Consider the following 19,584-nt stretch of genomic DNA (forward strand, 5'->3'; position numbering starts at 1 on the left):
GGTACATAACTTCGGGAGCGTATTCTATAGCTAAAATAAAGGTAATTTTGTTATATAAACTATATCCCAAAAATGTTTCGTTGCGGAAATACAGCGTGTGAAAGTTTCTTTAAAAAATTACAATGTTTTAAATATTTCCGAAACTATTTGAGATATTTTAATGAAATTTTGCAGGGTTTGAGAGTTAGCAATGGTGCGTATTTTACGCTAAAAACAGTGGCTACTGTGTGACCAGTGGCGTGCGGGCAGGATAATTGCTGGATATTTATAAGGAAAAATGTGGTACGCCACTGTTCTTTTCCAATATTTTGTTCCTTTTTTAATTATGTGTTCGATTTGGAAGAAAAAAGGTCTCTTGACTTTTTTCGTAGGGGGCACCGTTTTCGAGTAAATAAATAAAAAACCGTAATGTAATAAGTACTATTCGTGAATGAATACAGCACCATTTTTTTAAAAATTATTTAACTACAAATAGCAATAATAAAAATAATCATTTCTGACACCTATATATTTCACTATTTTAGTGATATGCCCGGGATGGCCATATGTTGGGAACCTATTATCTTTCAATAAGGGTTACCCCGCATAAAAAAACTTTCCCTCCTTTTCCTTGTCAAGACAAAATTCTATAACATCCACATTTAGCCAAAATATGAACAGCTGCAACACCCCCGTAAATCATCATTTCTTGCCATTCTCTTAAAGTTACGGGTAAGGATTTAGAAAGTTACCATTTGTGGATTGCCCTGTTAATTGCCTAAAACCGCAGTACGCCTATGGGTACTGACCTCCAGATTTAGTACTTAAGATACCCCAAAGCTTGTAAAAGAACCATTATAATAACATAACTCGACGCACTCGGAATTTTTTTCTCTCCCTCATAACTCTTGCACTTCACAATTCGGCTCTCTCCATTGAATTGGCGCTTTAATCTCAAAATCTTGAGTTTTGTAAGCGATTAAGGTGTGTGGTGTCATAACGACTGGAATAAATATCTGCCAAAAATGTTCCCGACTTTTGTTTCGCGAAGTTCCATTACAGAACCTCTATTCGAATAATCATTATCTAATGATGGAACATAAATATACATATGCACGTCTATTCAAAGAACACATTTACACCTCAAATATGACTTCATTGACTAATTTTTTAGAAAAAATTCTCGTAGTTATTGTAAAACTACTGGGACTATTGAAATGAAAATCGGTGTACCTTTGTTTCGTAATCCGATAAATTTGATGGGCATAATTAAAATGTTTTACATAACAGAGGGCGCTAGTTACACGTGTATCATTACATATTTTCATCCAAAACTTTTTTAAATTTAGATTTATCGGTAAAAGAGTCCAAGAAGATTAAAAAACGATCAATTCTACATAAAAAAGTTACTCTTAGTAAAATACTCTAAAGTGAACGGTTGTCCAGAAAAACGACAATTATTGTCATATCGACTTTAAACGCTTTTTTTAAGGAAATTCTGAGGTTTTTCTATCATTGCTTTTAATACTATTGAATTACAATGAAATAAACACTAATATTACAATAAATGTTCAAAGTGATGACCGCGTTGGTCAATACATCAATTGCACCGTCGTAGCAAGTTTTGTTGTACCCTTTGGAAAATTCCTGGGGTATTCCGAATCACATCAGAAGCATTGAAAATTCCTTCAGTTAATTCGTCAGCATTTATTACTGATGTCGTGTACATTAAACCTTTCACATGACCCCAAAGAAAATAAATTCATGACATGATTATAAACTATCAATTCACTAACAGTTCACTTACTAATGGTTTGCAATGCGCTTAAAATTTATTGTGTAATAATAGAGTTGAATATCAGTTTTCAAAACGTCACATTCAATTATAATTTAAAATCGTAAAAGCTAGAGTTATTAAATTTTGTTTTATAACATTTGAAATTATACCTTTTGACACGTAGTAAACCATTGTGCGTTAGAAGCTACTTTAAAATGGAGTACACTTTTCCGGAATTGACTGATATGGTGCTTATTTATGGTGAAACTCAAGGTAACGCAAGAAAAGCCGAAATAATTTATCGAGAAAGATTTCCTACTCGACGACTTCCAAGTAGGGCAAAATTTCCAGCAATTGTTAGACGCATGCGTGAAAGTGGTACATTGTTGCTTAATAGGCATGATGCTGGTGCACCAAGAAGAGTTCGTTCTGGACAAGTAGAAGAAGAAATCCTCCAAAGAATTCAAAATCAACCATCCACGAGTACTCGGACAATTGCTAATGAATTGGGAGTTTCAAATTCGACAGTTTGGAGAACTTTGAATGAACAATTCTTACATTCATATTGTTAGGTCCAAATTTGGCGCGTGTACGTGGTTGGGTCGATTCACCCCTTTCGATACGATAACCGTGAACTACGTAGATCGTGGACTGGATCGTGATCGATTATGAAGGACCACCCTGAGTTCGCAGTCTCAGAGACACTGTTTTCGCGTATAAAAGAAACTAAACCTTCTTAACTTAACAAAGGTTTATTGGTAACATTAACAACTATACAATATCGAGAAATGCGTTATTTAAAGAATGTTGACGAGAGTTTAACGCGTACGAGTCCGTGATGAAGTGGCGAGAAAAGAGAGCTTCTTCAGTTTCGCACCCTCCTTAAGTATTGATACGGAGGTGTAACGCCCATAGACGTACCCCCGATAGGGCCCCATTAGCGGCTTCTAGGCTACCTTGCTATGTTAAAGCGTAGCACTTAGAGGCACGATCGCTGGGCTTTTATTGGAGCCCAGCCATTGTATTCGTTTGGCGGTACCTTTAATTTAAATTCGCAATATTAGTCCGACAAAGAATAGTGCTGGAAATCTCAATCATAAAATAACTTCCCTCAGCCGAAGATGGGTGTTAAGCGCTGGGAATTCCAACAGTATTACCCAATGGCTGGGGTTGTCCATGGGCGTAACATCAGTTTGTTAAACTAACTTTAATCCGTGATAAAACAATACGTCGCAAGTCCTAACATGCCGGCCCCGTTAAAAAGTCCTAACTTTTTAAAAACAAACACTAATCATCGTTAATAGGCAACGGGCAGACCTTTGATAAAGTCCTTTTCGAAGTATTCCCGTTTGGTAAACGCACTGTCACTACACGTACCACCTTGTCTTTCCCTTCGTGAAGTTGAACAACTCGGGCCAAAGACCATCGCAGGGGGGGTAGGTTGTCCTCAGCTAGCAGGACCAAGGATCCAATGGCTATAGACTTGTCTTTCGGCTTCTTCCACCTGCTTCTAGTTTGAAGATTGGTCAAATAGTCTCGGCTCCAGCGGTTCCAAAATTGCTGCTGCAATTGCAGTAACCGTTCGTAGCGGGATAGCCGTGATATAGTGACGTCTCCAACTTCGGGTTGGGGCAGATTTACCAGCGAGTCGCCAATTAAGAAATGAGCTGGGATCAAGGGTAAATAGTCGTTTGCGTCGTTAGAGATTGGCATTAAAGGTCGTGAATTCAAACAAGCCTCGATTTTTGTCAACAAGGTGTGCATTTCTTCGTATGCTAGACAAGATTCGCCAAGAACCCGACGAAGGTTGAATAGATTGGAGAACCTATTAAAGATATTGAAATCGGGTTTATCAATGCTAACATGGGTAATGCATGTGTTTTCCACAGAGGGGGCAGCTTTTAGTTCGGGTAACTGGTTCAACGGGATTTCGTTATTCGATTCTACCTTCACCTCTGCTTCGATTCCGCGCAGGAAATTAGGGCCGTGAGACCAGAGGTTGCATTGTAGCAGCTCCCTTGGACTTAGCCCTCTCGAGATCACATCTGCCGGATTGTCCTTGCTAGGTACATGGGCCCAATCCTCTTCTCTCGATAATTCTGTTATCTTTGCCACCCGATTAGCGACAAAGGTTTTTAGGTTAGACGGCTCAATTTTTATCCATGCAAGAACAATGCTCGAATCCGTGAAATATTTTACGTGCGAGATCGGTATATCCAAGGTTTCCTTCATCGCGTGCATTAATTTGGCCAACAAATGAGCCGCTGACAGTTCAAGCCGAGGTAACGTTAGCTTCTTAACAGGGGCCACTCTTGATTTTGCAGTTAAAAGTCGAACTCCGTGATTGCCGAGGTCGTCTACCGAACCTACATAGATACAGGCCCCGTAAGCCTTTTCCGAGCTGTCACTGAATCCATATAGTGCAATTCGAATAGCATTGCCCAAGATCACGTGTCTGGCTACTTTGCATTCATTTAGGTAGATCAATTGTGTCGCGAATTCCTCCCACCGCTGTCGGAGGTCATGAGGAACCTCTTGGTACCAATCGAGTTGCAATCTCCATAATTCCTGAATGATTAGTTTAGCTTTAATCAATGCTGGGCCAATTAATCCTAGAGGATCGAATATCTGAGAAATTGTCGCCAGAATCGTCCTCTTTGTTGCGTGAGTCGAGTCGAACCTAACATTGACTGCATATTTCAACGTGTCTAATTCGGGGTCCCAAGAAATTCCCAACATTTTCAATTGCTTATTATGCGGGAGCGTGAAACTGTCAGAGTTTTCGTTGTCGTTGGACTCTAAAATGTTCCTTAATACTGTTCCACTATTAGATGCCCATTTTCTTAATTTAAAGTTGGCTTGTTCCATTATTTTGTTTAGATCTTTGTAGACGTTCAAGGCCTCTTCTTCCGAATTCAAACTAACAAGTAAATCGTCCATATAAAAGGAGTGTTTCATTATTTCCGATGTCCGAGGGTATGTATTCTCATTTTGCCTCGCCAATTCTACTAGACAGCGAGTGGCTTGAAAGGGTGCACTCGACGTTCCATACGTCACCGTGTTCAGCCGGTAAACGCTAACCGGGTCCCTAGAATTCGCTCGCCAAAGTATTTTTTGATAATCTCGCTCGCTGTCTTGAATTTTTATGTATCTACACATCATCTTGATATCTGTGCTCAGCACTATCTTTCGGAGCCGCAGCCGTAGCAGAATTGCATATAATTCGTCTTGGACTACCGGACCTACCATTAAGGTATCGTTCAGTGACACGCCTGAGCTAGTTTTGCAACTTGCATCAAACACGACGCGACATTTTGTGGTAATCGAGTCCTTTACTACTGCTCTGTGAGGTAGAAAATAGCTACTATTCGGCATAGAGTCGTCATTTCCGATTGGCCCTTGTCGCGTCATGTGGCCTAAGGTTTCATATTCGTTCATGAAATCCACATATTGCTTTTTAAGCTCCTCATTCTTTTCTAATTTTTTCTCTAGATTTTTTAATCGACTCAGCGCTATCGATTTCGATTCTCCAAGCTTCAGGCTTTTATCGATTTTAAAGGGGTACTTTACTATGAAACTATTATCCTTATCACGGGTCGTGGTTTGAGTAAAGTACTCTTCGCAATAGGATTCCTCCTTAGACAGGAATTTGGAATGTTCAAATTCTTCAACGTGCCAGAATTTAGTTAACGAATCATTTAACATTTTGTTAGATATGTTCGTCGATAGGTTGCAAACTGTTTTCTGATTCCGCGATCCAAACCCTGCTAAGTTTCCTGATATCACCCAGCCTAGAGATGTTTCCTGAAGCACGGGTAACTTCTCCCCTAATTTTATTTTTCCCGAGCCCAGTAGATCATAAAATATATCTACCTCTAACAGAATATCGATATTCTTTGGCTCGTTGAAATATTCGTCTGCTAAATTGATCTGGCCTGGAATCTTAAGCGCTGCTCTAGAGAACTTAAATAAGGGTAGATTTTCGGTAAGCGTTGGCAAAACCAAAAATGTCAGATTGGCCTCAAAACTGTTGAATCTAGACTTTATTTTGGCTTGGGTCTGTCTATTAATTTCCGTGACGAGCTGACTGATGCCGTACAGAGGCATGTTGATTCTTTTGAAACTTAAATTTAACTTTCTACAAAGCCTTTCGCTCATTAAGTTTGATTGACTCCCCGAATCAAGTAAGGCGTTGCACCTCTGCCATTCTCCCTTTTCATCGGCGATTAAGATGTTGGCGGTTGACAGCAATACTTGATCTCTCTCTAGGCTGGCTGATGCTAAGGTTAATGAATAATCAACCCAAGGGCGTGCGTCATCCTGGTCCTGGCTGTTTGGTAACCTTGTAGATTGTTCGGATTCCGAGTACTTCCCCTTGTTCATAATTTGTTTGTCTATGGGCAATAATGGAGGTGCACTATTGCCGTCGTTTTTTGAGTTTTGAACGCCTTCACCTACTTCACGTTTTTCGTAATGAAGCGCCGTATTGTGCTTTTTAGCGCACTTTTTACACCCGCTGGACTTGCATTCTTGATTTCGGTGCCCTACTCGTAGACAATTGCTACACAATTTATGCTTCCGAATTTCGTTGTACTTTTCAGACACCGACAGTTGAGTAAACCGAGGACATTGATAAACAAAATGGTTTTCGTTGCAGATATGACATTCTCTGCCAACCCTTTGCGTTAAAGAATACGAATAATTCTTAGACGAAATCGATCCATTTCCTCTTTCCTGACCTCTGTTCTCGTTCCTGTCTTTATCGGGTCTATGTGACTGAGGTCTCGAGAAACCGCGAGAAGATTCCAATGCGAAGCATTTATCGGTTAAAAAATCGAGTAATTGATTAACCGTGGGTGACTCAGTGTGGCACTGTTTCCGTTCCCAATCATGGTTCGTACGTTCGTCCAGTTTGCTTAAGATTATTGGGTTCAATAATGCATCCCACTTATCTACGGGCAATTTTAGCTTTTCCAACGCGGCTTTATGTTGTTGGACCGTGTCTATAAGTTTCCTTACATTTGTCGCAGAGTCTTTAATCGCGCTTGGCAAATTAAACAGAATGTTTCTCACGTGATAATTTACGACTGCTTTTTTATTCTCATAACGTTTTTTTAATAGATTTAAAGCGACTGTATAATTTCCGGGCGTTATTTCAAACGAGTCTATTATTTTCAATGCATCGTCCTTGCAACATAATTTCAAGTATAGCAGTTTTTCTGTCTCGCTTAAATCGGTTCTATCATGTACTAACGACTCAAAAATACTTTTGAAGCTGAACCACGTCTCATAATTACCAAAGAATGAAGGCAAACCTAGATCTGGTAATTTTCCTAGTTCTTTCAACGGTCTTGAATGTCCTGGTTGAGAATTCTTACTATCTTGATTCTTTTTTATAGTGTCTATTAATTGTTGTGCTTCTGCTATCAAACTATAATAGGCCGACTGCGTTTCGTGTCGATTTTCCTTTTCATTCTCGTTTAAAAATTCCAAACGTTCTTGGACAATTTTGAATTGGCTAAAGTCCTCCTCCACGCTCTCAAGACGGACTTTTAACTGGAATATCTCATTAGTATTTTTGTTTTCCAGAATATATCGTTCAAAATAAGATAAGTTTCCTATCAAGACTTCACGTTTATGCAATAGTTCTCGAAATTCACAGTTTTTGGTGGAAATATCCGTTAAATGGATCTCTTTTTCGGAATTTTGTGACGTTTTTCCTTTTCTTCCTCTAAGAGACATTTTTACCTAGTATTAATAACTGGGATTAAACTAATAAAATCGATTCGAGATTCAATTAGATACGAGTTACGCTATTCAACGTTATCAACCTGAAGTTTCACCTATTTCACCTTCTTAAGATATGACAAAATCGAGACAATAATGGCGTCAATCTCACACTACAAACGACTATTCTAAAGCAGGAGATGATAGACGGGAATATTACAAGGCTGGGTAAATTCAGAAGGAAAATCTTGATAAAAGGAACTGACTCACCGGTTACTTTTCTTGACTTGTGATGCACTTTCTCGTTCCACTTATGAACTATGTTTCGTAGGCACTGTTCCAATCCAGTCAAATCCGGCTCGAAGGACCAAAAATGTTAGGTCCAAATTTGGCGCGTGTACGTGGTTGGGTCGATTCACCCCTTTCGATACGATAACCGTGAACTACGTAGATCGTGGACTGGATTGATCGATTATGAAGGACCACCCTGAGTTCGCAGTCTCAGAGACACTGTTTTCGCGTATAAAAGAAACTAAACCTTCTTAACTTAACAAAGGTTTATTGGTAACATTAACAACTATACAATATCGAGAAATGCGTTATTTAAAGAATGTTGACGAGAGTTTAACGCGTACGAGTCCGTGATGAAGTGGCGAGAAAAGAGAGCTTCTTCAGTTTCGCACCCTCCTTAAGTATTGATACGGAGGTGTAACGCCCATAGACGTACCCCCGATAGGGCCCCATTAGCGGCTTCTAGGCTACCTTGTTACGTTAAAGCGTAGCACTTAGAGGCACGATCGCTGGGCTTTTATTGGAGCCCAGCCATTGTATTCGTTTGGCGGTACCTTTAATTTAAATTCGCAATATTAGTCCGACAAAGAATAGTGCTGGAAATCCCAATCATAAAATAACTTCCCTCAGCCGAAGATGGGTGTTAAGCGCTGGGAATTCCAACAGTATTACCCAATGGCTGGGGTTGTCCATGGGCGTAACATCAGTTTGTTAAACTAACTTTAATCCATGATAAAACAATACGTCGCAAGTCCTAACACATATCATCCACAAAGGGTGCATGCACTGGTCCCTGATGATTACCCGAAGCGAATTAATTTTTGCCATTGGTATATTCGACGCATTGCAAGAAATCAGAATTTTGATAATTTCATACTATTTAGCGATGAAGCGCAATTTACTAGGGACGGATATTTCAGCATCCACAATAGCCACGTTTGGGACGAAGAAAATCATCATCTGACGCACATTGAAAACCACTAGCACCGTTTTTCAGTCAATATTTAGGCTGGAATAGTAGGTGACCATTTACTAGTTCCTATTGTACTACCACATCATTTAAATTCAAACAGATATTTGCAAATTTTATGTGATAATTTATCAGAGCTTTTGGAGGATATGCCACTAGTAGTACGTAGCAAAATGTGGTATCAGCATGATGGTGCTCTAGTTCATTCTTCCAGAGCAGTAAAAGATCATCTTAATCAGGTTTATGGAAGACGCTGGATAGGTAGGTTTGGTCCAGTGGCATGGCCTCCTCGTTCTCCTGATTTGACCTACCTGGATTATTTTCTTTGGGGTCATGTGAAAGGTTTAATGTACACGACATCAGTAATAAATGCTGACGAATTAACTGAAGGAATTTTCAATGCTTCTGATGTGATTCGGAATACCCCAGGAATTTTCCAAAGGGTACAACAAAACTTGCTACGACGGTGCAATTGATGTATTGACCAACGCGGTCATCACTTTGAACATTTATTGTAATATTAGTGTTTATTTCATTGTAATTCAATAGTATTAAAAGCAATGATAGAAAAACCTCAGAATTTCCTTAAAAAAAGCGTTTAAAGTCGATATGACAATAATTGTCGTTTTTCTGGACAACCGTTCACTTTAGAGTATTTTACTAAGAGTAACTTTTTTATGTAGAATTGATCGTTTTTTAATCTTCTTGGACTCTTTTACCGATAAATCTAAATTTAAAAAAGTTTTGGATGAAAATATGTAATGATACACGTGTAACTAGCGCCCTCTGTTATGTAAAACATTTTAATTATGCCCATCAAATTTATCGGATTACGAAACAAAGGTACACCGATTTTCATTTCAATAGTCCCAGTAGTTTTACAATAACTACGAGAATTTTTTCTAAAAAATTAGTCAATGAAGTCATATTTGAGGTGTAAATGTGTTCTTTGAATAGACGTGCATATGTATATTTATGTTCCATCATTAGATAATGATTATTCGAATAGAGGTTCTGTAATGGAACTTCGCGAAACAAAAGTCGGGAACATTTTTGGCAGATATTTATTCCAGTCGTTATGACACCACACACCTTAATCGCTTACAAAACTCAAGATTTTGAGATTAAAGCGCCAATTCAATGGAGAGAGCCGAATTGTGAAGTGCAAGAGTTATGAGGGAGAGAAAAAAATTCCGAGTGCGTCGAGTTATGTTATTATAATGGTTCTTTTACAAGCTTTGGGGTATCTTAAGTACTAAATCTGGAGGTCAGTACCCATAGGCGTACTGCGGTTTTAGGCAATTAACAGGGCAATCCACAAATGGTAACTTTCTAAATCCTTACCCGTAACTTTAAGAGAATGGCAAGAAATGATGATTTACGGGGGTGTTGCAGCTGTTCATATTTTGGCTAAATGTGGATGTTATAGAATTTTGTCTTGACAAGGAAAAGGAGGGAAAGTTTTTTTATGCGGGGTAACCCTTATTGAAAGATAATAGGTTCCCAACATATGGCCATCCCGGGCATATCACTAAAATAGTGAAATATATAGGTGTCAGAAATGATTATTTTTATTATTGCTATTTGTAGTTAAATAATTTTTAAAAAAATGGTGCTGTATTCATTCACGAATAGTACTTATTACATTACGGTTTTTTATTTATTTACTCGAAAACGGTGCCCCCTACGAAAAAAGTCAAGAGACCTTTTTTCTTCCAAATCGAACACATAATTAAAAAAGGAACAAAATATTGGAAAAGAACAGTGGCGTACCACATTTTTCCTTATAAATATCCAGCAATTATCCTGCCCGCACGCCACTGGTCACACAGTAGCCACTGTTTTTAGCGTAAAATACGCACCATTGCTAACTCTCAAACCCTGCAAAATTTCATTAAAATATCTCAAATAGTTTCGGAAATATTTAAAACATTGTAATTTTTTAAAGAAACTTTCACACGCTGTATTTCCGCAACGAAACATTTTTGGGATATAGTTTATATAACAAAATTACCTTTATTTTAGCTATAGAATACGCTCCCGAAGTTATGTACCGTACTTAGAAAACACCCTGTATAAAGTAGTTTTGTATAATCCCAGGCAGAAGGAAAGTGACTCTTAAAAAGAGTTTTATGCGTATTTGAAGCAAAGTTAGAATAAAAGACAGAAGTAACTTTTACCGTAATATATTTACAAAGTAAAACAACATTCCCATAGCTCTAAGTTCATTTACAAGTTGGGGTAGCATGCTTGAGAAGCAATGGCGCACAAGTTGTGGCCCCTAGCCATTCTGATGTAACCACCCTCTCCCCAGCCCGTACCCCAGGAGTTCTTAACGATCCAGTAGTTATGTCCGTTCTCGCTATTGTAACCAACAGCCAAGACTCCGTGGTTGATTGAGTTTGAGCAGCTTGAGCTATCGTAAATGCCACCTCCATAGTGTTGGAAGTCTTTTGCGTTGACGGCTACAGAAACAGGGCTGACATTGCCAACGGCATTCCTCAAACCATTTTCGTCGTTTCTGCCGATTTCAGTGTAACCTTTGATTTTGAAGACGTTTCCCTTTTGTCTGCAGGATCCCTGCCTCGCTTCGTATGGGTAATCTTTTTCATAAACCATTCCGTGGTCCCTGACGTAGTCCAAAGCACTTTGAACAACACCTCCGCTGCATCCAGCACCGTTATAACCAGCACCGTTAGTGGCACAATCCACAAGTTCTTGTTCACTGAAGGACACCAGCGACCGATGAGACTTGGCGAAAGCTCCTTCCAAAGTACCAGTCTTAAAGAGAGAACATTCTTGAAGGAACGTTTTAGTACAATTTTAGATGAAAACTTACAGCACTGAAAGTCCAGCAGGAACCGCAGGAACCTTGGTTCTTAACTCCGGTGACGTAGTTGGATTTCCTCCAGTCGACGTGGTCGGGGGTTGAGACGGATGTCTGGTGGATCCTCTTTCCAGTTTGATTGTAGACAGGCATCTTAGATGACAAATACTGTTGTTCGAATTCCTCAGCAGTGAGGTCAGTGAAATCGTTGACGGCCATGTACCAGGTGACTAAGCCTTGGTCGTATTTAGCATTGTGCTCTTGGATTTTTTGCAAGTTGCCCTTGAAAGCTTCATAGCGCACCTGGTGTTCAGCGTCAGAGGCGTAAACCTTCCCGAATTTTGCCTAGAAATAACGCAGTGTTAAAATTTTTTCAAAGATAATATTGCAGACAAATTCATAGTTTGTGCTCAAATCACCTTGTAGTTAGCCCATTCTTCTTGGTTGGCACTGGCGATCAACACCAGGCAAGAGAAAAGGAAGATTTTGACGAACATGTTTTCTGAAACAATGATTGTCCAATAATAAAGGCAAATTCCTAAAGGGAAAAATCAATTTCAAACGAGAGTATAAGTTTTTCTACGCTGAATGATGACAGAACTTGGTACATATTCAAATTCTCAACATATCTTAAGAATATCTAATTGATTTTTTATTTGCTAAATTTGGAAAACATCACAAGATGGGCCCAATCAATCTAAAGGTAGTTCAAATTAAAAAGGCCATGCCTTTGAACACTCGGAAAATACTATTTGAATTCATATGGTATTAAAATGTTTTGTTACGGTTTGAAAATGTCTCATTTAAATCTTATCTTATAATAATGTTTTGTTAATTAAAATATGTTATGCACCAAGATCTTAAAATGCGCAATTTTAATCTAAATGTCAGAATTAAATCACGGGAGATGCAGCTCCAAGAGATCTGAAACGTATGAGTGTTGAGCATTTCACAACCACGGTGCATATATAATTTTCCCCCTTACTAAATTAAATAAAATCACAGTTAATTTGCCTAAACCAAAAATAAATTGAATTGCACACAAAAATATAACGCGTCTTAATTCATAACAGGCTGTTTTGGAAACAAAACGAGAAAATGTACTTCGCAATCATTCAACACATCCAATAATGATAACTTTCAACTGTAGTAATGAAAAAACGAACATAATATATTCCTAATATTTTCTAAATTGTATATTTTTTTCCCTCTCAACTTACTCAATTGTTGCTCTGTCTGCGCCACAACGACTGAGAATTGTTATTGAAATTTCTCAATTTATATTGTTAAGCTATATCTTATCAAAATCTTGTTCCTTTCTGAAACATTTTATCTCAAGTGATTTTAATTAACTTTTCAATATTATGATTGTTTTCGTTTAGACCTTCGATTGCTCTTAAGATAGGAAGTGTTTTATTTTTTAAATATTACGTTTTGGTATTGTTAAATTATGCTATAATTTGTGCTTCATTTAATTTGTTTTAATAATTTTATGAAATTGTATTCTCTGAGCACTTCCAAAAAATTCTAAAATTGATTTAATTTCATACCGATTTAAGAGAAATGGCCAAAACAAAGTTTCCCAAGGCCCCTAAACGAGCTGTAAGGGGTGACAGGGGGTAGGCATCAGAATAACTCTATAGAGGTTAATATTATTGCCACCCCATGCAGCTGTTCCAAATATTTAAAAAAAAAACTACTCTAATGACATTAATTTAACAGCTAATGAACAAAATTAAATATCCCAAGTCTTTTATGGTAGATTGTTTCACCAAATGAATTGTAGGAAATGGTTAGAGGTAGATATGGAATAGTTCTACACGGGACAAAGTTATTGATACCCACATATGGGCCTTCAAAAATTACAAAATTTGTCTAATATCGCATTGATTTCAGAGAAATTTCCGAAAAAAAACTGTCTCCTTAAACGAGTCCAACTTTGGGCCACCAATTAACCTTTGGCAATCTGATGATTTAAAAAATTATTATTTTACATAGATTTACTAATTTTTTTATGCATACTGGAGAAGAAAATAATTAGGGCTTATTCCAATATGGATTCCCAAGTCTTCGGAGTAGCAAATTTGGCGATACGATTATAATAAAGCCTTGAAGCTCTAACTTTAACATAGGAAGTTATACGATAAAGTTAGAGTTTCAAAAGGTTTGAGGATTTATTAAAGATTTATATCATTTTAATGAGTATCGGATGCTTTATAGGTAACCCTAGAAGCAATTCATAGACTCTCCACCAACAGTGTAAGCAAAAAGGAAAGCATCAGGAGCAAACATCGGGAAAAAGAAATATCTCAAGGGGAATCGAGGTAAATATTAACTAAATACAGTGAAAATCCAAATAAAGTTCATGAATTTATTTATAGGCATATTTATGCTATTTATGTAGTAAGTTAATTTGGGAAGGAGAAAATTCGTTAAATTTCACAAAATTGAAGGTTTATGGCTTTGTACGTTGATGAGAAATCGTCTTTGTTCTTTTATGCACACTTTTGCAGTTTAAATTTTAACAAATCTGTTGTAGTAGAGAAACTACCGTATACACATTTTTAGAATGATTGGATACCGTGTTCAGTACCTTCCTTAAAGTTAGTCTAGTTGATTGTGTAATGGCGGCAGAATCGACATACTTTCGGTTTTTGTGTTACAGGTTATCAGGAGTCTGAGAGATTCCATGTCATCTTATCTGTTATTACATTGTTAGAAAATTATTATAAATTAGCGCGTTTATTCGATGGCAAGTTCTCGAAAATCCGTAGATGTTTTCGATTCTGATTTTGAAGACATTTGTATGAAGTGGTATTGTTGGATACCCGTCCAAATCATCTGTTATGCCTCATCTCAAACGAAGCGATAACCAATATACATAAATCGCTCAACTTGAGGGATGTTCTGGTTTGACCGTGAGAACCATTAGGTAAAAATATTCTCGAGTACACTTAACACACCGTGACTCTGTCGCCACTCACCAGTCCTTATCAGTAATTTGGCCCTTCGCAGAATCACATGTGTTAAGACGTTAATTGCAAAACCTTTTAAGGTCTGTTTTTTCTCATTCAATCTAAAAATCCTAAGTTCGTGGGAACCTACCAAATTTGTGTTCTGATTGGTCAACTAGAACAAAAATGGGCCGAAATCAAATTCTGCTCGTTTTCCCTGCGTCCTTTTTTTGTCAGATTGAGAGTGGAACTCTATGCATAAACAAAGATCCGACCTTCCTCCAAATTCATACTAGAGATTCTAACGCACCTAGTTCAGTAATAGTTATCACAGATTTTTAAATATAGACTTGTTGACGTTACGGTAGTGTTTTGTCTCGACCATCGTCCTGATTTGACGTGGCGGTACCCACGTACAAAAGAATACCTGGTGTCAGAAGCTTTTCCCTTAAGACTCCAACAGTATGATGAAGTAGGAAGTGATGTAAGCGACTCCGAAGATACTGACATATGCATAACAAGCGACCATGAAACCGAATCCGAGCAAGAATATGAGGGAAATGAAACAGAGAAATAAGAAAGCAGACAAACAGAAGGGCAGAAAATGAATGCGGAGATTGAGCAAGAAGTAGCCTCTAAAGAGGAAGTAGTAATGTCGGAAGAAGAAGAATTAATTGAAGATAAAAGCCAAAAACATACAAAAAGATACAAAAAAACATTTTTTTACGGGAGAAATAAATTCCAATGGAGCAAAGTGGAACTAGCAAGAAATGTAAGGGCTCTCCAACACAACATTGTAGATATTCAAAAAGTTCGACGTAAAATACAAAATATCAATAGTCCGTTAGATTATTTTGAAAACCTTTTCTCTGAAGATATGTGTAATCTAATGATAACTTGGGCAAACAAAAAATTAGCGAACATGAGAGGAAAATATAAGAGAATTAATAAACCCGAACTAGCAGATGTAGATATCGTGGAACTAAATGCATTTGTGGGTATATTGCTTTACACATCAATATGTACTATCGGCCACAAAAGTGGTCGACCAGTTTCAAATCAAAATCGCTTGCGGTATTGTGGGTCGGATACCTTTTTTTGTCACACTTGACCTAGATTACTTTTTGTTGGATCCCCCTTTTTGTGTATATACATCAATATTTTGCACAAAAACATGTATTGCTGGCCCAATTCATTGAGACAATTTTATTTTTTGGTATTTTCTCAGTTCATCGTTCAGCTACAATGCCACCAAATCTAAGCGATAATATTAAAAACAATATAGTACTTTTATATGAACAAGGCCATAATATTTCCGAAATTAGTCGTGAGTTGAATATTACGGTACGGTACGTACGGTTACGTAATCACATTGTTTTTTTTTCAATTAAGGTAACTTTATCACTGGCTTAAATTTGGGGACGTTTTTTTGTTTATATTGTTACTTCTGGCAAGAAATTCATCTTGAGTTGAGCGAAAAGTCTGTGAGATGTCGGCTGTGTTATACAAGGTGTTCCAAATTCGATGTGCTATTATTGCTATCTCTTAAACGGGAAGAGTTACAGGATCGGTTAAATTGGAAGAAATGTGCCAAATTTAATACTCTTCTAAGAACCGAAAACAATGTTGCCGAATGATTGTTAGTTTCTGAGTTACTGTGAGAAAACTAAAATTAGGTCGAATTTAATTTTCTAAATGAATCGATAACTAAAGGTTTTTCATCAAAACGTTTGATACAAGAACTTCGTAGTTTTCTTATGTGTACAAACCAGTAAATTTCAACATTTTAAATGTTCCTTAGCTTTTGAGATAATGAGACAACAACTTGAGTTTTTCAAATACGGACCCGTGCATGTTTCGGCGGTTTTTAAAAGTTCTTAATAACCCCTTTACAACGGTGTATCACAAGATAGAATTTTTTATGTCTTAGTTTAAAAGAAGTAATTCTGCATTTTTCTCTCAATAAGCTAGGCCTCTCTTGGAGTGCCAAGCAAAAAATGCAATTATTATGCCTCAAAAATTTATAATCATATAGCTTGATTGATAATTCATTTGCCTGCATAACATGTTTTGAAACAAGGACGAATTCTATTGAGTACGTTCGGATGCTCGACGAAGCTATGCTTCCTTCTGTTCGTACTTTGTATCCTGTGGCAGAAATGCCTGTCATCAATTATGCTGATGACAACTCTAGGATACATCGCGCAAACATCGTGAGGGACTGGTATCACGAGCATCCAGACATAAACAATCTTCCCTGGCCTGCATATTCACCAGACCTAAACCCCATAGAAAATTTATGGGGCCTAATGGTTCAAAGGTGGCACAATAACAATGAACGTACTACCGAAGATTTGGTGGCACATTGCAACCAAATCTGGAATGGGGTTAGAGGTTCACTCTTGTGCCAAAACCTTGTGGGTTCAATGGGCCGGAGGCTACAAGACGTCATTGACGCCAATGGGGGAGTAACCCGCTATTAGAATTGTTTATTTTTTAATTTAGTCATTTATTTATATAAATTTTAAGTTTATTTTCTCACGATCCTCCATCCGAAGAGTCTCTCGAACTGTATTTCCGAAAAAAATGTGTCTTGAAATTTTCCCTTTTAACGTACGCATTACGAAAAACGCCGTTTATGTCATCTTTTGTCTAAAGAACTTTTGCGACATAGAAATCACTTGATTGTTAAGCGATAGGTAAGAAACAGTCGGACTAGTTAATTCCTAATTCCCAGCAAAATATTATTGTTAATAAAAGTCTTGAAGTTTAATAAGTTGTTCTACAGTGTTTTGTAAATTATTGGTCTTGTTTATAATTGAATTTAACATGTATTTTTTTCGTTTTCATCTTAAACAATTATATAGCCATATCAACTTTTGCAATTTACAAAATTCAATGTTAATATAGTGATGTTTTCACACAATTACTAGCAGAAATGATTTATTTGAAATTATCGTCCTGAAAATATTCCGGCAAGCTTGGTATTCGATGTAAAATTCTAAATTTATTCGCTAGACACGTTTTTGTTGTGGATCATTTTTTGTGAACTGATAAGGCGCCTTCGCTTGGAATATGCGTCAAGCGATTTTGAACCTTAGCGTAGTCGACCACTTTTGTGGCCGATAGTACATAAATCTAACCATGAAGATGTACGTAGTCTATTTGTTTCAAACGGTAAAGGCAGGGATGTTTTTTGGGCTGTTATGTCCCTACAACGATTTTTGACTATTCTAATTGCTCTTCGGTTTGATAATCCTGAAGACAGAAATGAGAGAAAAGCTGTTTACGCCGGTGCTGCTGTACAAGAATTTTTTGAAATGTTTGTGAGGAATGCACAAAATTCCTATTCAGTCGGTATTTCAGCGTGCGTTGATGAGATGCTTGTAGGTTTTCGAGGGAGATGTTCATTTAAAATTTATATATCGAATAAACCCTGTAAATATGGTTTGAAAATTATTGCTCTAACTGATGCTAGAACACGTTACCTACATAACACTTATATTTATGTTGGGAAAAATTCCGACGGTTTTGGCCTAGATCACGAAGAACAAAAACTATCCAAACCATCTCAAGCTGTCATCCGTTTTGTAAAACCTCTATATGGCTCTAATAGGAATATCACTGCCGACAACTGGTTTTCATCTGTTGAATTGACCCGCTCTTTATTGAAAAAAAAAATTAAGGTATGTTGGCACTATGAAAAAAAAAAAAAAGAGAAATACAGACTGAGTTTTTTCCACAAAAGCAGAGACCAGTTAACGATACGTTATATGGTTTCACAAAGGGTGTTACTCTTTTATCCCACGTACCTAAAAAAAGCAAATCCGTTATAGTCATTTCGTCCGTGCTGTTCGGGACTGATCTTAAAGTTGTACATAGTGATTAGATAAGCACTTTAGCATAAGTCGAATTAGTACTGCTGGTTACATCGCAACATAGCAGCTTTAATTTAGTTTATCATATTTTACCACGCACCCAGAGGCGACGCCTATGAACGTTAAGAAATTGGCACCATTTCAGAATGCCCAGATGTGGGGAATCCTTTGTCCTAATAATGATGGTTCCTCGAAAGGGACAACCTTCTCTCAAGTAGCTTTGTTTTGCCATAGCACCACGTTTCTAACGGCTGCAATTAAGAGCACCCTCTTTGTCTACAAGGGTTCTCCTGGAGTACGCCTATGGGTGCCGATCCCTGAATGTAGTATTTAAGGTTCCAAAGGGTAGTTTTTTATCGTCTCTCTCTACGATTCTACCACACTGCGACTATCCCTTAATCACGATTTTATTGGTCGAAAGCATACCCAAATATATCATTCCGAAGTGAAAAGAGAAACGTTTTTTTTTACAGTCCGTCGATCCTATAGACAAGGTTTCTCTAAATTAAAAACACATGCATCACAGCAAGTCCGTCGATCTGGAAAGTGGAAAGCCAGAAATGATTGCTTGTTATAACCTAACCAAAGGTGGAGTAGATTCTATGGATGAGAAGTGTGCGAAGTACAGCTGTAGCCGAAGTACGCGAAGATGACCGTTGGCAATTTTTTATCAGGTAGTAGAAATTGCAGCACAAATTGTTTTATTATGTATGGATCTCGCCCTCAAAATGATAAAAGCAGATTTGGTTTTGTTGAAGAATTAGCAGATGCATTGGTGAAACCTCACATGAATAGACGATTACATTCAAAAAATCTAAGGCACGATATTCGCAGTATTATCCATCGACTTCAAAATATTCCTGAACCGGTTCAAATAGAAAAGAGACTAGAAACTCGAAAATATTGTTATATTTGTCCACCAAAAATAAAAGGAAAGATTGCTTTTTTGTGTCTCCAATGCCAAAAACCTATTTGTCTGCAATGTTCCAAAAAATGTTGCGTTACACGTTGTAACCGAGAATAAAAATTATTCACTTATTCTGCACGCTGCCACTTTTGTTTTTGCTTCATATAGAACTTTAATTTTTTGTTAACTTCATAATTAATGTTTATCTGATATAATTTAAACCGTGAAATGTCATAAATATTTTTTAATTTTTTTTATAGATTATTTATACGAA

At 37.3% G+C, this 19,584-nt stretch overlaps 2 protein-coding genes across 3 annotated transcripts in view; both read right to left on the bottom strand.

Annotated features, from left to right (window-relative positions):
- Nucleotides 1-12,809, bottom strand: part of LOC136417460 (cathepsin L-like proteinase) — a 201,437-nt gene extending 188,628 nt beyond the window's left edge. Inside the window, exons 1-4 of one of the 2 annotated variants that reach the window (XM_066403157.1) lie at nt 12,792-12,809; nt 11,991-12,073; nt 11,584-11,916; nt 10,925-11,525 (exon numbers count right to left, since the gene is read on the bottom strand). In XM_066403157.1, the coding sequence (XP_066259254.1) occupies nt 10,974-11,525; nt 11,584-11,916; nt 11,991-12,068 (963 nt within the window). In that variant the 5' untranslated portion in view covers nt 12,069-12,073; nt 12,792-12,809 and the 3' untranslated portion in view covers nt 10,925-10,973. Of the gene's footprint in view, nt 1-10,918; nt 11,526-11,583; nt 11,917-11,990; nt 12,074-12,791 lie in introns of those variants that run through there. The other variant, XM_066403158.1, reaches the window with a different exon arrangement.
- Nucleotides 3,044-7,498, bottom strand: LOC136417371 (uncharacterized). The gene has a single exon (XM_066403040.1). It carries the CDS (start codon nt 7,496-7,498, stop codon nt 3,044-3,046), a length of 4,455 nt encoding a protein of 1,484 aa, XP_066259137.1.
- Nucleotides 12,810-19,584: the final 6,775 nt, after the last annotated feature.

The sequence above is a fragment of the Euwallacea similis genome, chromosome 28 (assembly GCF_039881205.1).
Source record: "Euwallacea similis isolate ESF13 chromosome 28, ESF131.1, whole genome shotgun sequence".
Lineage (NCBI taxonomy): Eukaryota > Metazoa > Arthropoda > Insecta > Coleoptera > Curculionidae > Euwallacea > Euwallacea similis.